Source organism: Danio rerio, chromosome 9 (assembly GCF_052040795.2).
Source record: "Danio rerio strain M-AB ecotype USA chromosome 9, GRCz13ab, whole genome shotgun sequence".
Taxonomy (NCBI): domain Eukaryota; kingdom Metazoa; phylum Chordata; class Actinopteri; order Cypriniformes; family Danionidae; genus Danio; species Danio rerio.
The window spans coordinates 49,983,515-49,999,510 of record NC_141029.1 but is presented as its reverse complement, the minus strand read 5'-3'; the positions used below and the strand labels follow the sequence as shown (position 1 = coordinate 49,999,510).

The 15,996-nt window shown below is 33.7% G+C and overlaps 2 protein-coding genes across 4 annotated transcripts in view; one reads left to right on the top strand and one right to left on the bottom strand.

The window, feature by feature from the left end:
• zgc:92380 overlaps positions 1–15,258 on the bottom strand; it is a 37,868-nt gene extending 22,610 nt beyond the window's left edge. The window contains exons 1-4 of one of the 3 annotated variants that reach the window (XM_087266317.1): positions 14,833–15,258; positions 10,737–10,819; positions 7,239–7,395; positions 885–1,049 (exon numbers count right to left, since the gene is read on the bottom strand). In XM_087266317.1, coding sequence (XP_087122443.1) covers positions 885–1,049; positions 7,239–7,395; positions 10,737–10,819; positions 14,833–15,183 — 756 coding nt within the window. In that variant the 5' untranslated portion in view covers positions 15,184–15,258. Of the gene's footprint in view, positions 1–884; positions 1,050–7,238; positions 8,177–8,230; positions 8,263–10,736; positions 10,820–14,832 lie in introns of those variants that run through there. The other 2 variants (NM_001003480.1, XM_087266318.1) reach the window with 2 other exon arrangements.
• phgdh (phosphoglycerate dehydrogenase) overlaps positions 1–15,996 on the top strand; it is a 722,740-nt gene that overhangs the window by 186,060 nt on the left and 520,684 nt on the right. The gene's annotated exons all lie outside the window — the stretch shown is intronic.

Below are 15,996 nucleotides of genomic sequence, written 5' to 3'. Positions count from 1 at the left end.
TTATTAAATTAATTTAATAGTTATATATAAAACATATTGCATCAAATATATACATACATATAGTGTATATAAATGTATCATGTATTAATATAGTATATTTATTAAATTGATTTAATATTTATATGTAAAAAAGATATTGCTTAAAAACAACATACATACATATACTATATATAAATGTATGTTGTATTAATATATTATTTTTATAAAATTAATCTAATATGTAAAACATATATTGCATCAAAAAGATATACATATACTGTATTTAAATGTATGATGTATTAATATATTTATTAAATTAAAATGTATATGTAAAAGTATATTGCATCAAATAAATACATACAGTACATATATACATATACTATATATAAATGTATTATGTATTAAGATAGAATATTTATTAGATTAATGTAATATTTATATGTAATAAAATATTTTGCATCAAAAAAAGCTTTGAAAAAAATATACACTGTGTATAAATGTATTATGCATTAATATATTATATTTATTAAATTAATTTAATATGTATATGTAAAAATATATATAGCAAAAAAAGCTTTGTAAAGAATAAAAAAATATATGTGCCATTAAGAAATTATATATATATATATATATATATATATATATATATATATATATATATATATATATATATATATATATATAAGTTTGTAAAATTATTGAATTGAAAAATATTATTTCTCATAAACCTAACAATTAAACTAAACCAGACTTTGTGTGAGAGCAAATGTTTGCTTAAAGATTAATGCCATTGCAAGCAGGTCAAAACGTCCAAATAATATAGCCTCAATTAATAAAATGGGGCACTAAAGTGTACAGTATTGCTGGAAAAAAACATTTTTAAAAAGTACAAAAACATGACTGACTTTGTTTTTATACCAGGCTTCAGTGTCCTCGCGGCTCTTCTGGGCGGCTCGCTCATACTGCTGGCGGATGTTATTAATGGCATCATTGAGGTCTGCAGTGTTTTTATTCTCCATCTGCACATTGACTTGAGAGTCGTTGATCTGGCTCATCAGGTTGGCCACATCCTGTAAAATAAAATGGTAAGTGACTTTATTTATATGGATTAAAATAACAGGATCTGGCGACCGAGCAACGGCTACTAGAGAGCTGAGTTTGTTTAACACTTGCCCTAAAGCATGGAAAACCTGGTAGGTTGGGTGGGAAGATTTGTTGACAGGAGCTCAAATAATGGCAAGGCAAGGCAAGGCAAGGCAAGGCAAGGCAAGTTTATTTATATAGCACATTTCATACACAGTGGCAATTCAAAGTGCTTTACATAAACAGGAATAAAAAAGACAAGTTTAGGAAAATAAAATGCAGACAATAAAAATTATTAAAAACAGATAAAAACAAATTAAAATGAGTTAAAATAGGTTATAAAAGAATGAAAAAGAAAACGAAAAACATAATAGTGCGATCTGTCGGACGCAGCACAGTGCTCATTCAGTAAAGGCACAGCTAAACAGATGTGTTTTCAGTCTTGATTTGAATGTGCCTAATGTTGGAGCACATCTGATCATTTCTGGAAGCTGATTCCAGCAGCAAGGGGCGTAGTGGCTGAAGGCAGATTCACCCTGCTTAGACTGAACTCTTGGAACTTCTAGTTTATATGATCCTAAAGATCTGAGTGATCTGTTAGGTTTGTATTCAGTGAGCATATCTGTAATGTATTGAGGTCCTTGGCCATTTAGTGATTTATAGACCAGTAATAATACTTTAAAATCTATTCTGAATGTAACTGGCAGCCAGTGTAGAGAAATGAGGACAGGTGTGATGTGCTCTGATTTCCTGCTTCTGGTCAGAATCCTGGCTGCAGCATTCTGAATGAGCTGCAAGTGTCTGACTGTCTTTTTGGGAAGGCCAGTGAGGAGTCCATTACAGTAATCCACCCTGCTACTGATAAAAGCATGAACAAGTTTCTCTAAATCTTCACTAGAAACAAAGAATCTGATTCTTGCTATGTTTTTGAGATGATAGTATGCTGATTTACTGACTGCTTTGACATGACTGTTGAAACTCAGATCTGACTCAAGAGTCACACCAAGATTCTTGACCTTATTTTTTGTCGTTTGACCTTTAGAGCCTAGGTACGCATTCACCTTGAGAACCTCATCTCTGTTCCCAAACGCAATGACTTCAGTTTTCTCTTTGTTTAACTGAAGAAAGTTTTGGCACATCCAATTTTTAATTTCATCAATACATTGGCAGAGGGTGTCAATGGGGCTGTAGTCATTAGGCAGTAAGGCTAGGTAGATCTGAGTGTCATCAGCATAGCTGTGGTAGGAGATTTGATTCTTTCTCATTATTTGGCTCAGAGGGAGCATGTAAAGGTTGAACAGGAGAGGTGCCAGAATCGAGCCTTGTGGGACTCCACATGTCATGGGTGTCCACCTCGACCTATGATCACCTATACTGACATAGTAACCTCTCCCTTCAAGGTAAGATCTGAACCATTTGAGGACTGTCCCAGACAGCCCAACCCAGTTTTCCAGCCTATCCAGAAGTATGCTGTGATCGACAGTGTCAAATGCAGCACTGAGATCGAGCAATACCAACACTGTTATTTTACCTGAATCTGTGTTTAGACGTATATCATTGATTATCTTTATAAGAGCGCTCTCTGTACTGTGATGTGCTCTGAAACCAGATTGAAAATTATCTAAACACCCCTTGAAGTTTAAGAACTTGTTAACCTGGTTAAAAACAACTTTTTCAATGATTTTGCCAATGAAAGGGAGATTTGAGATTGGCCTGTAATTGCTCAATAGGGTGTTATCCAGGTTGCTCTTCTTCAAGAGGGGTTTAACAACTGCAGTTTTAAGTGAGTTTGGAAAAATCCCTGAGAGAAGTGAATCATTTACCACTTTTAGGAGATCCATTTCTAAACAGGTAAACACCGTTTTGAAGAATGATGTGGGGAGCGTGTCAAGACTGCAGGTTGATGTTTTTATAATTTGCACCATCTCTTCTAAGATTTTACCGTTAATTGCCATGAAATCAGACATAATGTCTGACTTCTCAAGTTGTGGTTGAGTTTGTTTGATATCGACACAACTTGGCTGATTGGATGAGCTGATTGCCTTTCTGATATTATTGATCTTATCAGTAAAGAAATTAGCAAATTCATTACATTTGCTTACAGAGAGTAGCTCACTGGGAATCCGACTGGGGGGGTTTGTGAGCCTCTCTACTGTTGCAAAGAGTGTGCGAGCATTATTTACATTGTTGTTTATAAGGTTTGAAAAGAAAGTCTGTCTAGCAGTTTTTAGTTCCACATTAAAAGCCTGAAGACTGTCTTTATAGATATTATAATGGACTACTAGTTTCGTCTTTCTCCACATACGCTCAGCTTTCCTGCATTGTCTTTTCTTCATTTGGACTGCTCTTGAGTTTCTCCAAGAGACTCTCTCTTTGCCAGTTCTCTTCCTAACTTTAACAGGAGCGATGTCATTTATTACATTTTCAATTTTAGAATTGAACAAATCAAGGAGAGAATCAACAGAGTCTGCAGATATACTTGGTGCCAGCGATATGGCCTTCATAAACTGCTCACTAGTGTTCTCATTTATGCATCTCTTTCTGACAGAGACAGATCTGTCTTTAATAGCTGGAGTGATCAGTATATCAAAGAAAATACAGAAATGATCAGATAGTGCCACATCCTTAACAACAGTCGATGAAATGTGTAAACCCTTAGTTATAAGTAGATCAAGAGTGTGTCCGCGATTGTGTGTGGGTCCTTGAACATGCTGAGTCAGATCAAAAGTGTTAAAAACAGTCATCAGTTCTTTTGCAGCATTGATTTCTGGATTATCAATGTGAATATTAAAATCCCCAGCAATACTAAAATAATCATATTCAGATGTTACTATTGATAAAAGCTCTGTAAAATCATCAATAAAAGCTGGAGAATATTTTGGAGGTCTGTAGATAATGATCAGTAAGATGCGTGGAGCACCTTTTAGTGCTATACTCAGATATTCAAAAGACAAATAGTCACCAAATGACACTTGTTTACATTCATACACATCTTTAAACAGGGCAGCGATGCCTCCACCTCTCCTATTAGCTCTGCAAACACTCAAAAACTCAAAGTTTAAAGGAGCTGCTTCATTCAGAACTGCTGCACTACAACTGTCATCTAGCCAAGTTTCATTTAAAAGCATAAAATCAAGGCAATTTGTGTTGATAAAATCATTGACTAAAAGTGACTTATTATTGAGTGATCTGATGTTTAGAAGTGCTAACTTAACAGTTTTAGTCGTTTTTACTACAGAAGTCTCAGATATACATTTAATAGACACCAGATTTGAATGATTTGCTATACGGTCTGAAAGAGTCTTTGGTTTTCTGTCACGTAATAAGACACATATCTGCGTAGAGAAAGCTACAGACACACTGGGTTCCTGCTTGTTCTGTAAACATCTGATAAAGACACTGTTACCTAAGCAGGCCCCCGAGACACATCAATGGCAGTTTTTAAGTTCACCAGCTAAAGATGAGGTGTTTTTTGGGACCTGGTGCTGTCGCAAAGACCTGAGGCCTTTCCTAGGTGTAGGGCGAGGTGGGCTTAGAGATGGGCGTGTGGCTTGCTGACTTTTGGTTGCTAACTGGGGGCTAGCAGCAATGGAGTGTGAGAGTTTAGTTCCAGCACACACCAGTTCCTCCATCTTTTTTGAAAAATCCAAGAGAGGCGAGCAAGATGACAATGAGAACGTGTCCGGTGACAGAGGCTGTGGGTCTGGGGTTTCTGGCTGCTGAGATATGTTTACCTGGCTGTTTTCCTGGGGATCATCAATGAGTGCTGAGACTTGATGCTGTTCTGATGCATCACAGTCTGCCTGTGTTGAGCTCAGTGTGCAGGGTGCAGACGGCAGTTTGTCCGTTATCGGCGGTTGTTGTGGCTGCGTGGTGTTATCTCTGTCCTTGTAGGATGCGTCAGCCACAAGTCCACTCAGGAGCTGATTTGAAGTCCTGTGGTCATCCGGACATTTGCTAGGTGTGTGTGTGGGTTTAAGGGTTTAAGGTGACCGCCCATTTTTTAACACACAGTATGGGAAGTATTATGCCTAGCTATTTCCCCATAGGCATTAAAAAAGGAGTATGCTTATGTCTATAGATAAAATTTGAAGTTGACCAGAAAGTATGACATAGTTTGAATAGCTTGAAGTATTAAGTAGCTTTAATGCTTTTGAGGTCTATTATAGTCTATTAGAAAAAAACACACAGATGCTAACACATTTTAGCAAGTTATCAGCATACTGTATCTTAATTTCAGATTTTAACATATTGTTTGCATGTTTTAAAATGTTGCTGACATGTTTAATGTTCTGTTAGCATAGCATGTTAGCTTGCTTTATCATTTTTAAGACAAGATTATTTTAATCTTTTAAAGTTTGCAGTTTGATGCTTTTGAAGCTTATATAATCAATCAGGAAAAAACACACAGTTGCTAACACATTATAGAAAGTTGTTGGCATACTGTATCTAAATTTCAGATTTTAACACATTAGCATGTTTTAGAATGCTGCTGACTTGTTCATTAAGCTTTAACGTTTGATGCCTTTGAAGTGTATACATTCTATCAGTGTCAAAACACAGATGCTTACACATTATAGGAAGTTAATTTTAGATTTTAACACATTGATAGCATGTTTTAGAATGTTGCTGACATCTTGTCATGCTTTGTTAGCGTAGCATGGTAGCTTGTTTTAACAGCATATTCATAACATGTTCTTGTTAACATGTTTTAATACGTTTCTAACCTCTTTATAATATTTCAAAAAGTTTAGCAAAGTGTATAAGCCTATACATGTTTAAACAATTTGCTAGCATTTATGTTAGCATTGTTGTTAGCATGATATAGAATCTTGCTAGCATTATTTAATGCATTTGTACATGTTGCTGGCATGTTCTGGCAATTTAATAACATTTTAGCAAGTTATTGACTTGTAATTGCATGTCTAATGTTTTATTCTTAAGGTGCCGAGTTATGTGACATTGTAGTGTTAAAAAATTCAAAACTTTTCAGTTTAAGAGGGACTTTTTTTTTTCAGTCATTTTGAATCAATATTTTGTGTAAGTAATGATATATTAAAAATGAAGTCTGTTAAATAGCGTAAAAAGTACTGGCAGATTATTAACAGATTATCTGTACCGTAATTTATAACAAAAACCCAAGCGTTATATCACTTCAAATTATTCAACTTTTCAACATCAAACGTAGTTTCCGAATAAATCAAGGCCACATAATGCCATTCAAAAACATAAATAAATGAAATAAAAACACGAATAACAAAATAAAATCTACAAATTGAAAATAAAACTACAAATTGTTTTAATATCAAAATCATGCAAAGAGTCCATGATTAGCTAATTTACTCACTGATTAGCCAATAAGGAAATGAATCATTAATTAGTTCTTAATCAATTAGTTCTTCATCCCTCGGCTTAGTGCCTTTATTAATCAGGGGCTGCCACAGCGGAATAACCTGCCAACTATTCCAGAATATGTTTTACACAGCGGATGCCCTTCCAGCTGCAACCCAGTACTGGGAAACATCCATACACACTCATTCACACAAATACACTAAGGCCAATTTAGTTTATTCAATTCAGCTATAGCGCATGTGTTTGGACTGTGGGGAAAAACCAGAGCACCTGGAGGAAACCCATGCCAACACAGGGAGAACATGCAAACTTCACACTGAAACTCCAACTGACCCAGCCAGGACTGGAACCAGCGATCTTCTTTCTGTGAGACGATCGTGCTAACCACTGAGCTACCGTGTTGCTCCATTCTTCATCATATGTTATAGAAAAAGTTTTTTAAAAATCATCCAGTTGTCCATTTAAGTTGATCTTTTGAGAGCTGAAGTGGCAGTGTGTCGGTTTTCTTTTTTGTTGTTGACTTTTTCTATTGTGTTTGGCTTGATCGAGCACCTGCTTTAAAGATTTTCCTAGATGGTTTATTCATCCTATGCTATCAAAGCAGGTGTGTCTGGAGAATATTAATTATTAAATTTTTTTTTTTTCCGTGATCAAATCCTAGACTATTACTGTTGCACTCTATTAACTATTAACTGTTGCTGTGCCTGGAAGGCTGTTTGTGCTTCAACAATGAGTCAAACACAGATCATTGTAGCTGCCGAGAGCTAAATACACTACAATACTTTAGAGGTTTGTGGTGTAAATAGTGTGTTTAAGGCGTGCACCTCCTCGTGGCTCTTCTTCAGGAAGGCCAGCTCTTCTCTCATAGACTCGATCTGGCCCTCCAGCTGCATGCGGCCCATGTAAGTGTCGTCCAACATCTTGCGGAGACGTGCCAAATCTTGCTCCACCCCTTGCCGCATGGCCTGCTCCGACTCAAACCTGCCCAGACGAGACCCTTTTCATTAGCATACTTCATATAGACTGCAAGCCGGATGTCGTATTTAACCCTTGTTGGCTGTTGGGGATGTTTCCTTCCACTCTTGGGTGATTTTGAGTCTTAGTTTGGCCACAAGGTTCTCTGTGTTTCAGGATATGGAACACAACACATAAATTGGGAAAATCCTTTGAAGATTTAAAAAAATACACTCTGGGTAAATTTATTATCCTTTCGTTATGTTGGTGGCTGTTTTTGGCCTACTGACTTCCATTATAATCACATTTTTGATTGCAAAGCCTTAACACCAGATAATCATGCATTCTTAATTGTTGTTGGTTTTCCCTGTTGGAAAGAAGTAAAATGAGCTGTTTTTACAGTTGGTCATCAGTTGGTTTCATTAACCCTTTAGATATGCCTGTGCAAAAAAATTTCTGGTTTTTATTTGGAGTTCTATGGAGTAAAACGGCAAATTATAGCAACCCAGGCTCATTCTGAAAATATACCACTAAATATATATTTTTGTAGAGCCCCAAATACGTCCCAGGAGCAAATTTTTTTGCAGTTTTTGTTTTCGCAAAATCACCAGAGGCTGCTGTGTGTGCCTTTTCAGATCTCAGATTTTTCTTGTTAGTGCCATTTGCACCTGTTGTTGTTGTGTAAATCCACCAGAGGCTGCTGTTGACTGACCGACTGACTGACAAATTGACTGACCCACCCTCCTCCTTTCCTAAACCCAACCGAGTGTTTTCAAAAGCACCGATTGACCTGCGCCCACACACTTCTCTAAACCCAACCAATAGTGTTTTCATAATTACAAATTGACCAGTACCCACCCACTTTTCTTAACCCAACTGATTGTTTTCAAAAGCACAGATTGACCAGGGACCCCCCACCTCCCTAAACCCAACCAATAGTGTTTTCAAAAGTACCGATTGACCAGCGCCCACCAACTTCCCTAAAGCCAACCAATAGTGTTTTCAAAAGTACCGATTGACCAGCGCCCACCTACTTCCCTAAACCCAACCGACAGTGTTTTCAAAAGTACCGATTGACCAGAGCCCACCCACTTCCCTAAACCTAACCGACAGTGTTTTTAAAAGCACCGCTTGACCAGCGCCCACCCACTTCCCTTAACCCAACTGATTGTTTTCAAAAGCACAGATTGACCAGGGACCCCCCCCACTTCCATAAACCCAACCAATAGTGTTTTCAAAAGTACCGGTTGACCAGCGCCCACCCACTTTCCTAATGCCAACCAATAGTGTTTTCAAAAGTACCGGTTGACCAGCGCCCACCTACTTCCCTAAACCCAACCGACAGTGTTTTCAAAAGTACCGATTGAACAGCACCCACCCACTTCCCTAAACCCAACCGATAGTGTTTTCAAAAGCAACCTTCAAAAATAATCCAGAAAAAGAAAAGCCTTTGTTGTTTTGACCACATTTTCTGATTGTACCACATTTTCACCCTGTTATTTTCTTGTTTATTTTATTTTTGGCTTGTGTTATAGTCTTTCCTGCTTTCTGTATATTCCGGACTTGAACCCCATCATTGTGGTCAGCTCCTCTCTGTATCTCAAGTCCGCTGACGTACATGGCAAGTTAACTAGACAAACTGGTAACAGAGTGAAAGCCAACCATACAGAGGTAACTGGTCAGCTGGTAGCGTGAAAAGGAATGGCGACAAACCACCCTGTAATGTTCATTTTAAAGATAAAATGCAGCCGTACGTACTTCTGGCTACATAATACCTTATCTCCAGAAGTTTATATAAGGCTTCATTTTCAGAAAAACCCTATGTTGAATTATAGTGTGCTTGCATAAATATACTTACTATGTATACTATTAATTGAGCTGCTGATTTTGATTTATTGATGCAAATGTCTTTCTTACACACGCATGCACACACACTCACTATACTTCATAAAACTCAATATTAAAGCCAGAAACTAAGTTTTTTTTGCATCGTAACTGATTATCAACAGCAAAAATGACACATTTGACCACTTCCCAATAGCAAAAACCATTAATAACCAAGACTGCATGATTATTTGGTGTCATGGCTTTGCAATCAACAATGTGGTTACAAAGGCTGATTTATACTTCTGCATCAAGCGCACACGTTTGCAGCCTTTGTGCGGTTGCAAAACCTTCGCCGTGGCTGATGTAACTACGCGTTACAACGACATGTGCAAACTCTGTGATTGGTCAGCTTGGTAGCTTTGACCTTTGTGAGAGCCGTGCAAACCTGTTTAAGTGAGTGTTTACAAGTGTAGAGTCTCATGAAGTAGCTCTAGATGTAAACTGCTGGTTTTTACCTTACCTTACCTTACCTTACCTTAATAATAATTATTAATAATTCCTTACATTTATAGAACACTTTTTTAGACACTGTAAGTGCTTTACATATTGAGGGAAATCTCCTCATCCACCACCAGTGTGTAGCATCCACCTACATGACAAGACAGCAGCAATATTGCTCCAGACCTCACACCAGTTGATTAGTGGAGTGGAGACAGAGAGATGAAGCCAATTATGATATGGGGATGGGTAGGAGGCCAATGGGAAAAATTTAGCCAGGATGCCGGGGTTAAACCCCTACCATTTTTCAAAGCACATGCAGGGATTTTTAACGAGTGAGGACCTCGATTTAACGTCTCATCCGAAAGACAGCGCTCACTGAGCAATATAGAGTCCCCTTCACTATACTGGGACAATAGGACTTACATGGACCGCAGGTTTAGCGCCCCCTGCTGGTCTTACTAACACCACTTCTGGCAGCAACCTAGCTTTCCCACTTGACGCAGAAGTAGAAATCAGCCTTAATGGAAGTCAATGGGGCAAAAACAGCCGCCAACATAATGAAAGGGTAGTCAATTTGGCCAGAGTCTTAAAATTCTTTGAGTCTTTAAAAAATTCCAAAGCATCTTCCCAAAATATGTGTCAAAATAAGATTTGTCTCCAAAATCATTCCACGTGCTGAAACACAGAGAAAGTTGTGGCCAAATTAACTTTCAAAATTTAAATTTTAACTTGTCTTTATTGTATTTATCTATGCTTTTAATTTGTTTATTATATTTTATGCATTATTTACTCCCCTACAGAATCATCTCAATCAATCTAAAATAATAAATTCTTTCCAAATGGAGATATTCAAGTCATCTGGCGAAATTGCATTCATTTTGCAATATGTAATCGCAGAATAACAAACAATTGCAATGTTAGATTTTTACAATATTATGCAGCACTAATGCATATTGAATCTTGAATATAAAAGTTTTGGGAATATTCATGAAGTTGAAAACGCTTGCATTTTATTGGGAGGGAATAATTAAATATCTCACTTGACTTTGAAGTCGTCAGCGGCCAGCCTTGCATTGTCTATCTGTAGAAACAGTCTGGCGTTGTCCATAGTCATTTCCTGGATCTGCAAACACACAGATATCATTGTCCTGCTTTGACTTTCTCAATGCAGCATTGAAGCATATCTTTTGTCAGGTTCTGTTTGGTTGTTATCAAACTGATAACCGACGTTTCATGCAGCTTAGTATCTGTTCATTTAAATGGTGATACAATCAGCAAAGATCAGACTAAAGGAAAACACACACCCCATACGAGAACAGTATAGTCATTGATTATGAATGTTTTTTTGCAGTCGTCGATAAATTTCATACTTAATAAAGGAAAGTAAACTAAATGAAATCAAATAATTGTTAATAAAGAGATGGAAAATAAACTTTTGTAATAAAACATTTAAAATACATCAATAATGCATAGGTGCATGTTTAAAGTATACGTTTGAAAAGTAAACTTGTAGATTTGACACATATACAATTTTTCCTTACTGAAATAAACTAATTATAAATCTATTTTCATGCATGTCATTATATTATTTTCTTGTAATTGCTCTTAAAAATATTTATTTTAAAAATACATAATTTGTGTATTTTAATTATCTTGACACATTTCTAAAGTTTGGTGCCTTTACTAAAAACGAAAATTACATTTATTCAGTATTTATTTTAGTATATATATATATATATATATATATATATATATATATATATATATAGTAATAGTTTTTTCATTATATTTTATTAAAATTAATTTAATTTTTATTTTTAACTTTATTTCATGTTTAATTTAATTTAAATTAATTTCATTTCATTTCGTTACATTTTATTTTTTAGTTAATTTTAATTACAATTTAAAAAAATTCTTTAAATTTATTTTATTTTAATTAAAATTACCTTCATTTCATTTAATTACAATTTTTATTTTATTATTTTATTTCATTTTATTTGTGTTAGAATAAAATGCGTGTCCCCCACAAGTCCAAAAACATGTGGTACAGGTGAATTGGGTAAGCTAATTTGTCCATAGTGAATGTGTGTGAATGAGAGTTTATGGGTGTTTTCCAGTGATGGGTTGCAGCTGGAAAGGCATCTGCTGCATAAAACATAAGCTGCGGTCACACTGGACTTTTCTCCCCATAGACTTCAATTCATACTGGCGACACCTGATTAATAAAGTGACTAAGCCGAAAAAAAAAACATATAAATGAATAAAATGCGTGTCTAATTTACCGATATTTATATTTTAATTGATATCTTTTGCTTCATTTTATTTATTTATTTAATTGGACACATTTATATTCAACTAATAATTTAATACAATCTCATAAAAATATTTTTAACTGCAACACATTGTCAAAATGTATTTATTAAAATAGCAATAATTTACTTATTTTAATAATCTTGACACATTTCTAAAGTTTGGTGCTTTTACTAAAAACAATAATTACATTTATTCAGCATTTATTTTATATTACAATAATTTAATTTAAATTCATTTTATTTTAATTCATTTCACTAAAATTTTTTAATTTAATTTTTCATTTAATTACAATTAATTTCATGTGATGTACTTTCATTACATTTTTATTTATTTATTTTGTATTTTATTGAAAATTTATTTTAATTCAATTTAAATTTTTTATTTAATTATTTATTTTATTTTTATTTCTAATTTAATTTAATTTCATTACATATTTTTCATGTTTATTTTATTTAAATTATTTAAAAAAAATTATTTAAATTAATTTCATGTCATTTCATTACATTTGATTTTTTATTTTCATTATTTATTTAATTTTATTTAAATTAATTTAATTTAATTATTTATTTAATTTAATTTTATTTAAATTTAGTTCATTTCATTACATTTATTTTATTTTATGTCATTTTATTTGTGTCAGAATAAAATGCATGTCTAATTTACCCCAACTTATATATTAATTAATATCTTTTGCTTTATTTTATTTATTTATTTATTTAATTGGACACATTTATATTCAATTAATAATTCAATACAATCTCATAAAAAATTTAAACTGCAACATATTGCCAATAAATTGTTCCATATTTACTAATACAAACAATTCAAATGTTTACACACACTTATGCATGTAATTACATTTCAATTTCACATTTTATTAGAAGCAGCAGATATAGTGAATTAAAATCAACAATCATAACCTCGCAACTGCATTTAAATGCATTTAAAGGGTGGAGAGACAGCACAATGGTTTTGCTCACCACACAATTTCCTTTCTCCTATTGTACAATTTAATAGTTTCAATGGGTCCCATATTATTCCAAATGAGGGAAACATTCATAACAAAGAACAAACAGGCGTGTCTAAACATTACCTGTGTACATTATGATAAGAATATATTACTTTAATTACATTTTTATTCTTTTAGTTTATTCTATTTTAATTGTCTTGTCCAGGTCTCTTAATTGTCTTGTAATGCTTTCCTCTTTTTTTCTATCATTATTACTTTTCTTTTGCCACTTTGATGAGGTCAGTCAGGCATACGTACATGGTCATTCACACTTTTTTAACATTTATTTAATTAATCAATGTATATTAAAGTAACATTTCCCATTGCCCATACTCCCATTGTACAATTTTATAGTTTAGACAACTCCCATATCATTTCAAAATGAGGAAGATGTCATACACTGTAAAAAAAACAAATCTGTTTTGAATCAAACTACCTTTTGTAATCATCTTAACTTTAGTCAAACTGACTAAAATATTACATTTAAACCTGATTAACTTATTGAAATCAGTTAAAGTAGCATAAAAACATTTTTTATATAATTTTTACAGTCATAACAAAGAACAAACAGGCGTGTCTGAACATTACCTGTGTACATTATGGTAGAAGACTTTTTTATTTTATTTTATTTTATTTTATTTTATTTTGAGTTTAGTTTAGGTTTGATTCTTAATTTTAATATTTTTTTATTTATTTTATTTTAGTTGTGTTTTGTTATTTTAGATTTTTTGTTTGTTTTAGATTTTTATTTTATTTTTGTTTAAATGTTTTATTTATTTTTGTTTTGTTCTATTTTATTTAATTTGTTTTGTTTTTATTTTATTTTTTTGTTTTGTTGTTTTAATTTAATTTTTATTTTGTTTGTATTCTATTATTTTATTTTTGTTTATTTTTGTTTTATTTATTTATTTATTTTTTTGTTTGTTTGTTTTTATTTTATTTAATTTAATTTTGTTTTAATTTTATTTTTGCTTTATTTTATTTTATTTTATTTTTGTTTTGTTTTTATTTTATTTAGTTTTGTTTTATTTATTTATTTTGTTTTGTTTTTATTTAATTTTTATAGGTTTTTGTTTTGTTTTGTTGATATAATTTATTTTTGTTTTATTTGTTTATTTATTTGTTTGTTTTTATTTTTATTTTACTTTTCATTTTATTTTTATTTATTTATTTATTTTTTTGTCTAGTTTAGTTAAATTTTTGTTTATTTTTGTTAAATTTTATTTTATTTTATATGTAGTGTCATGTAGTTTTACTTTATTTTATTTTACCTTGAATTCCCTGGTCTGTTAATTGTTTTTAATTGTCTTTTAATTTAACTTTTCTTTTGCCACTTTTTGTGAAGTCATTCACGCTATTTTAATTTATATTTTTCATTTATTTCATTAGATCAGTGTATTTTAAATTAACAAATTACTACAAAACTTTTATCAGCAGATTTTTTCCATCTTTACAAGCATAAACATGTTCAGATGTTTAGACACATTCATGCTTGTAATTAATTTTTAATTATGTTATGTAATTATTATATGTAATAAAGCATCTGTAGGTAATTAAAAGCACCAAAAAATGTCTGACATAATCTCACATCCCCTGATAATTCAAAGAGAGTAGCATAAGCCAAACATTATTGCTCACCACACAATACCCATTCTCTCATTGCACAATTTAATAGTTTGAATGACTCCCATATCATTCCAAAATGAGGAAAACAGTCATAACAAAGAACAAACAGGCGTGTCCAAACAATACCTGTGTACATTATGATAAGAAAAGCGTGCATGACTACTTCACACACACTATTATTTGCTCACCTGGTTTCTCAGATCAGCAATGGTCTTCTCATAGGCGCTCCAGTCTCTGCCGCTATCGGCTCCTTTCCTCAGCAGAGCCTCTTTGATTTGCTCCTCCAGATTATTGTTGGACTCCTCTAGAAGCCGCACTTTTGACAAATACCCGGCCAGACGGTCATTCAGACCCTTCATGGTCTCTTTGTCATCAGCTCCTGCGAAAGTATTGCTGTTGATCTGCACTTGCGGACGCAAAGTATTTGCCAGATTCCCAATAGCGGATGCAGAAATGGCTCCGAATAAATTGCCCCTGGATCCAATCCCGCCCGTCAGACTGGAGCTTGAGTAACTCCTAGAGGGGCTTCTGAATGACATGGTGTAGTTTGGAGAGAGTGTGTGTGTGTTTGCGAGACGCAGTGTGTGTGTTGGTTTACCTGCAGCAGGTTGTGTGGAGGGGGTTTGAGAGCTGCTTTATATATAGACCTGAGGCTGTGCTGTGATTGGTCCATCAGATGTAACACTACACCTGCAGGTTTCTCATTTGTTTGCAGAAATGACAATGTAGAAGTAATTGTTTAGTAAGGGGGCAATTCAGAGTCATAAAATGCCTTTTGAAAAGTGCGTAAGAATGATGTTTAACGTATAAATCATTACAATAACACCTTCAGGCCATGTTTATTTTTAATATCTAAAAAAAAAAGAGGTAAGATGTTGGGGTTTGCCTCTCTTAGTTGGTAGTGCTTGTATGCCTGTGAAATGTAGTAAAGTATTTGTTGCCAAATGTAGATGTACCATAAAATGTTTGAAAAGATTGGATGATGTTTGACTCATAAATCATGACAATAACGTCTTCAGGTCATGTTTACTTTTAATATCTAAACAAAGAAGTATGAAATAAGAAATTGTTTTTTGCCCCTCTTAGTTTTTAATCAAGGTTAAAGGCCCATAAACTCCCCCTCTTTTGGTTCAAGTCTACCTCAGAATTTTTTCAAAAAATGTTTCATGATGGGCGTGGAGCTCTGCGAGCAGAGGGAGGAGTGGGCGTGGCCAGCAGAGCAGAGGAGAAAGAGGGGAGCGAACAACTGTTGTCAGTCGGCTCACAAAATGAGACACAAACCGTGAGGAGACGCTTGATATTATAGTTTAAAAAGTTAAAATGCAAAGTAATAAACTAAGTAATTTAACGTT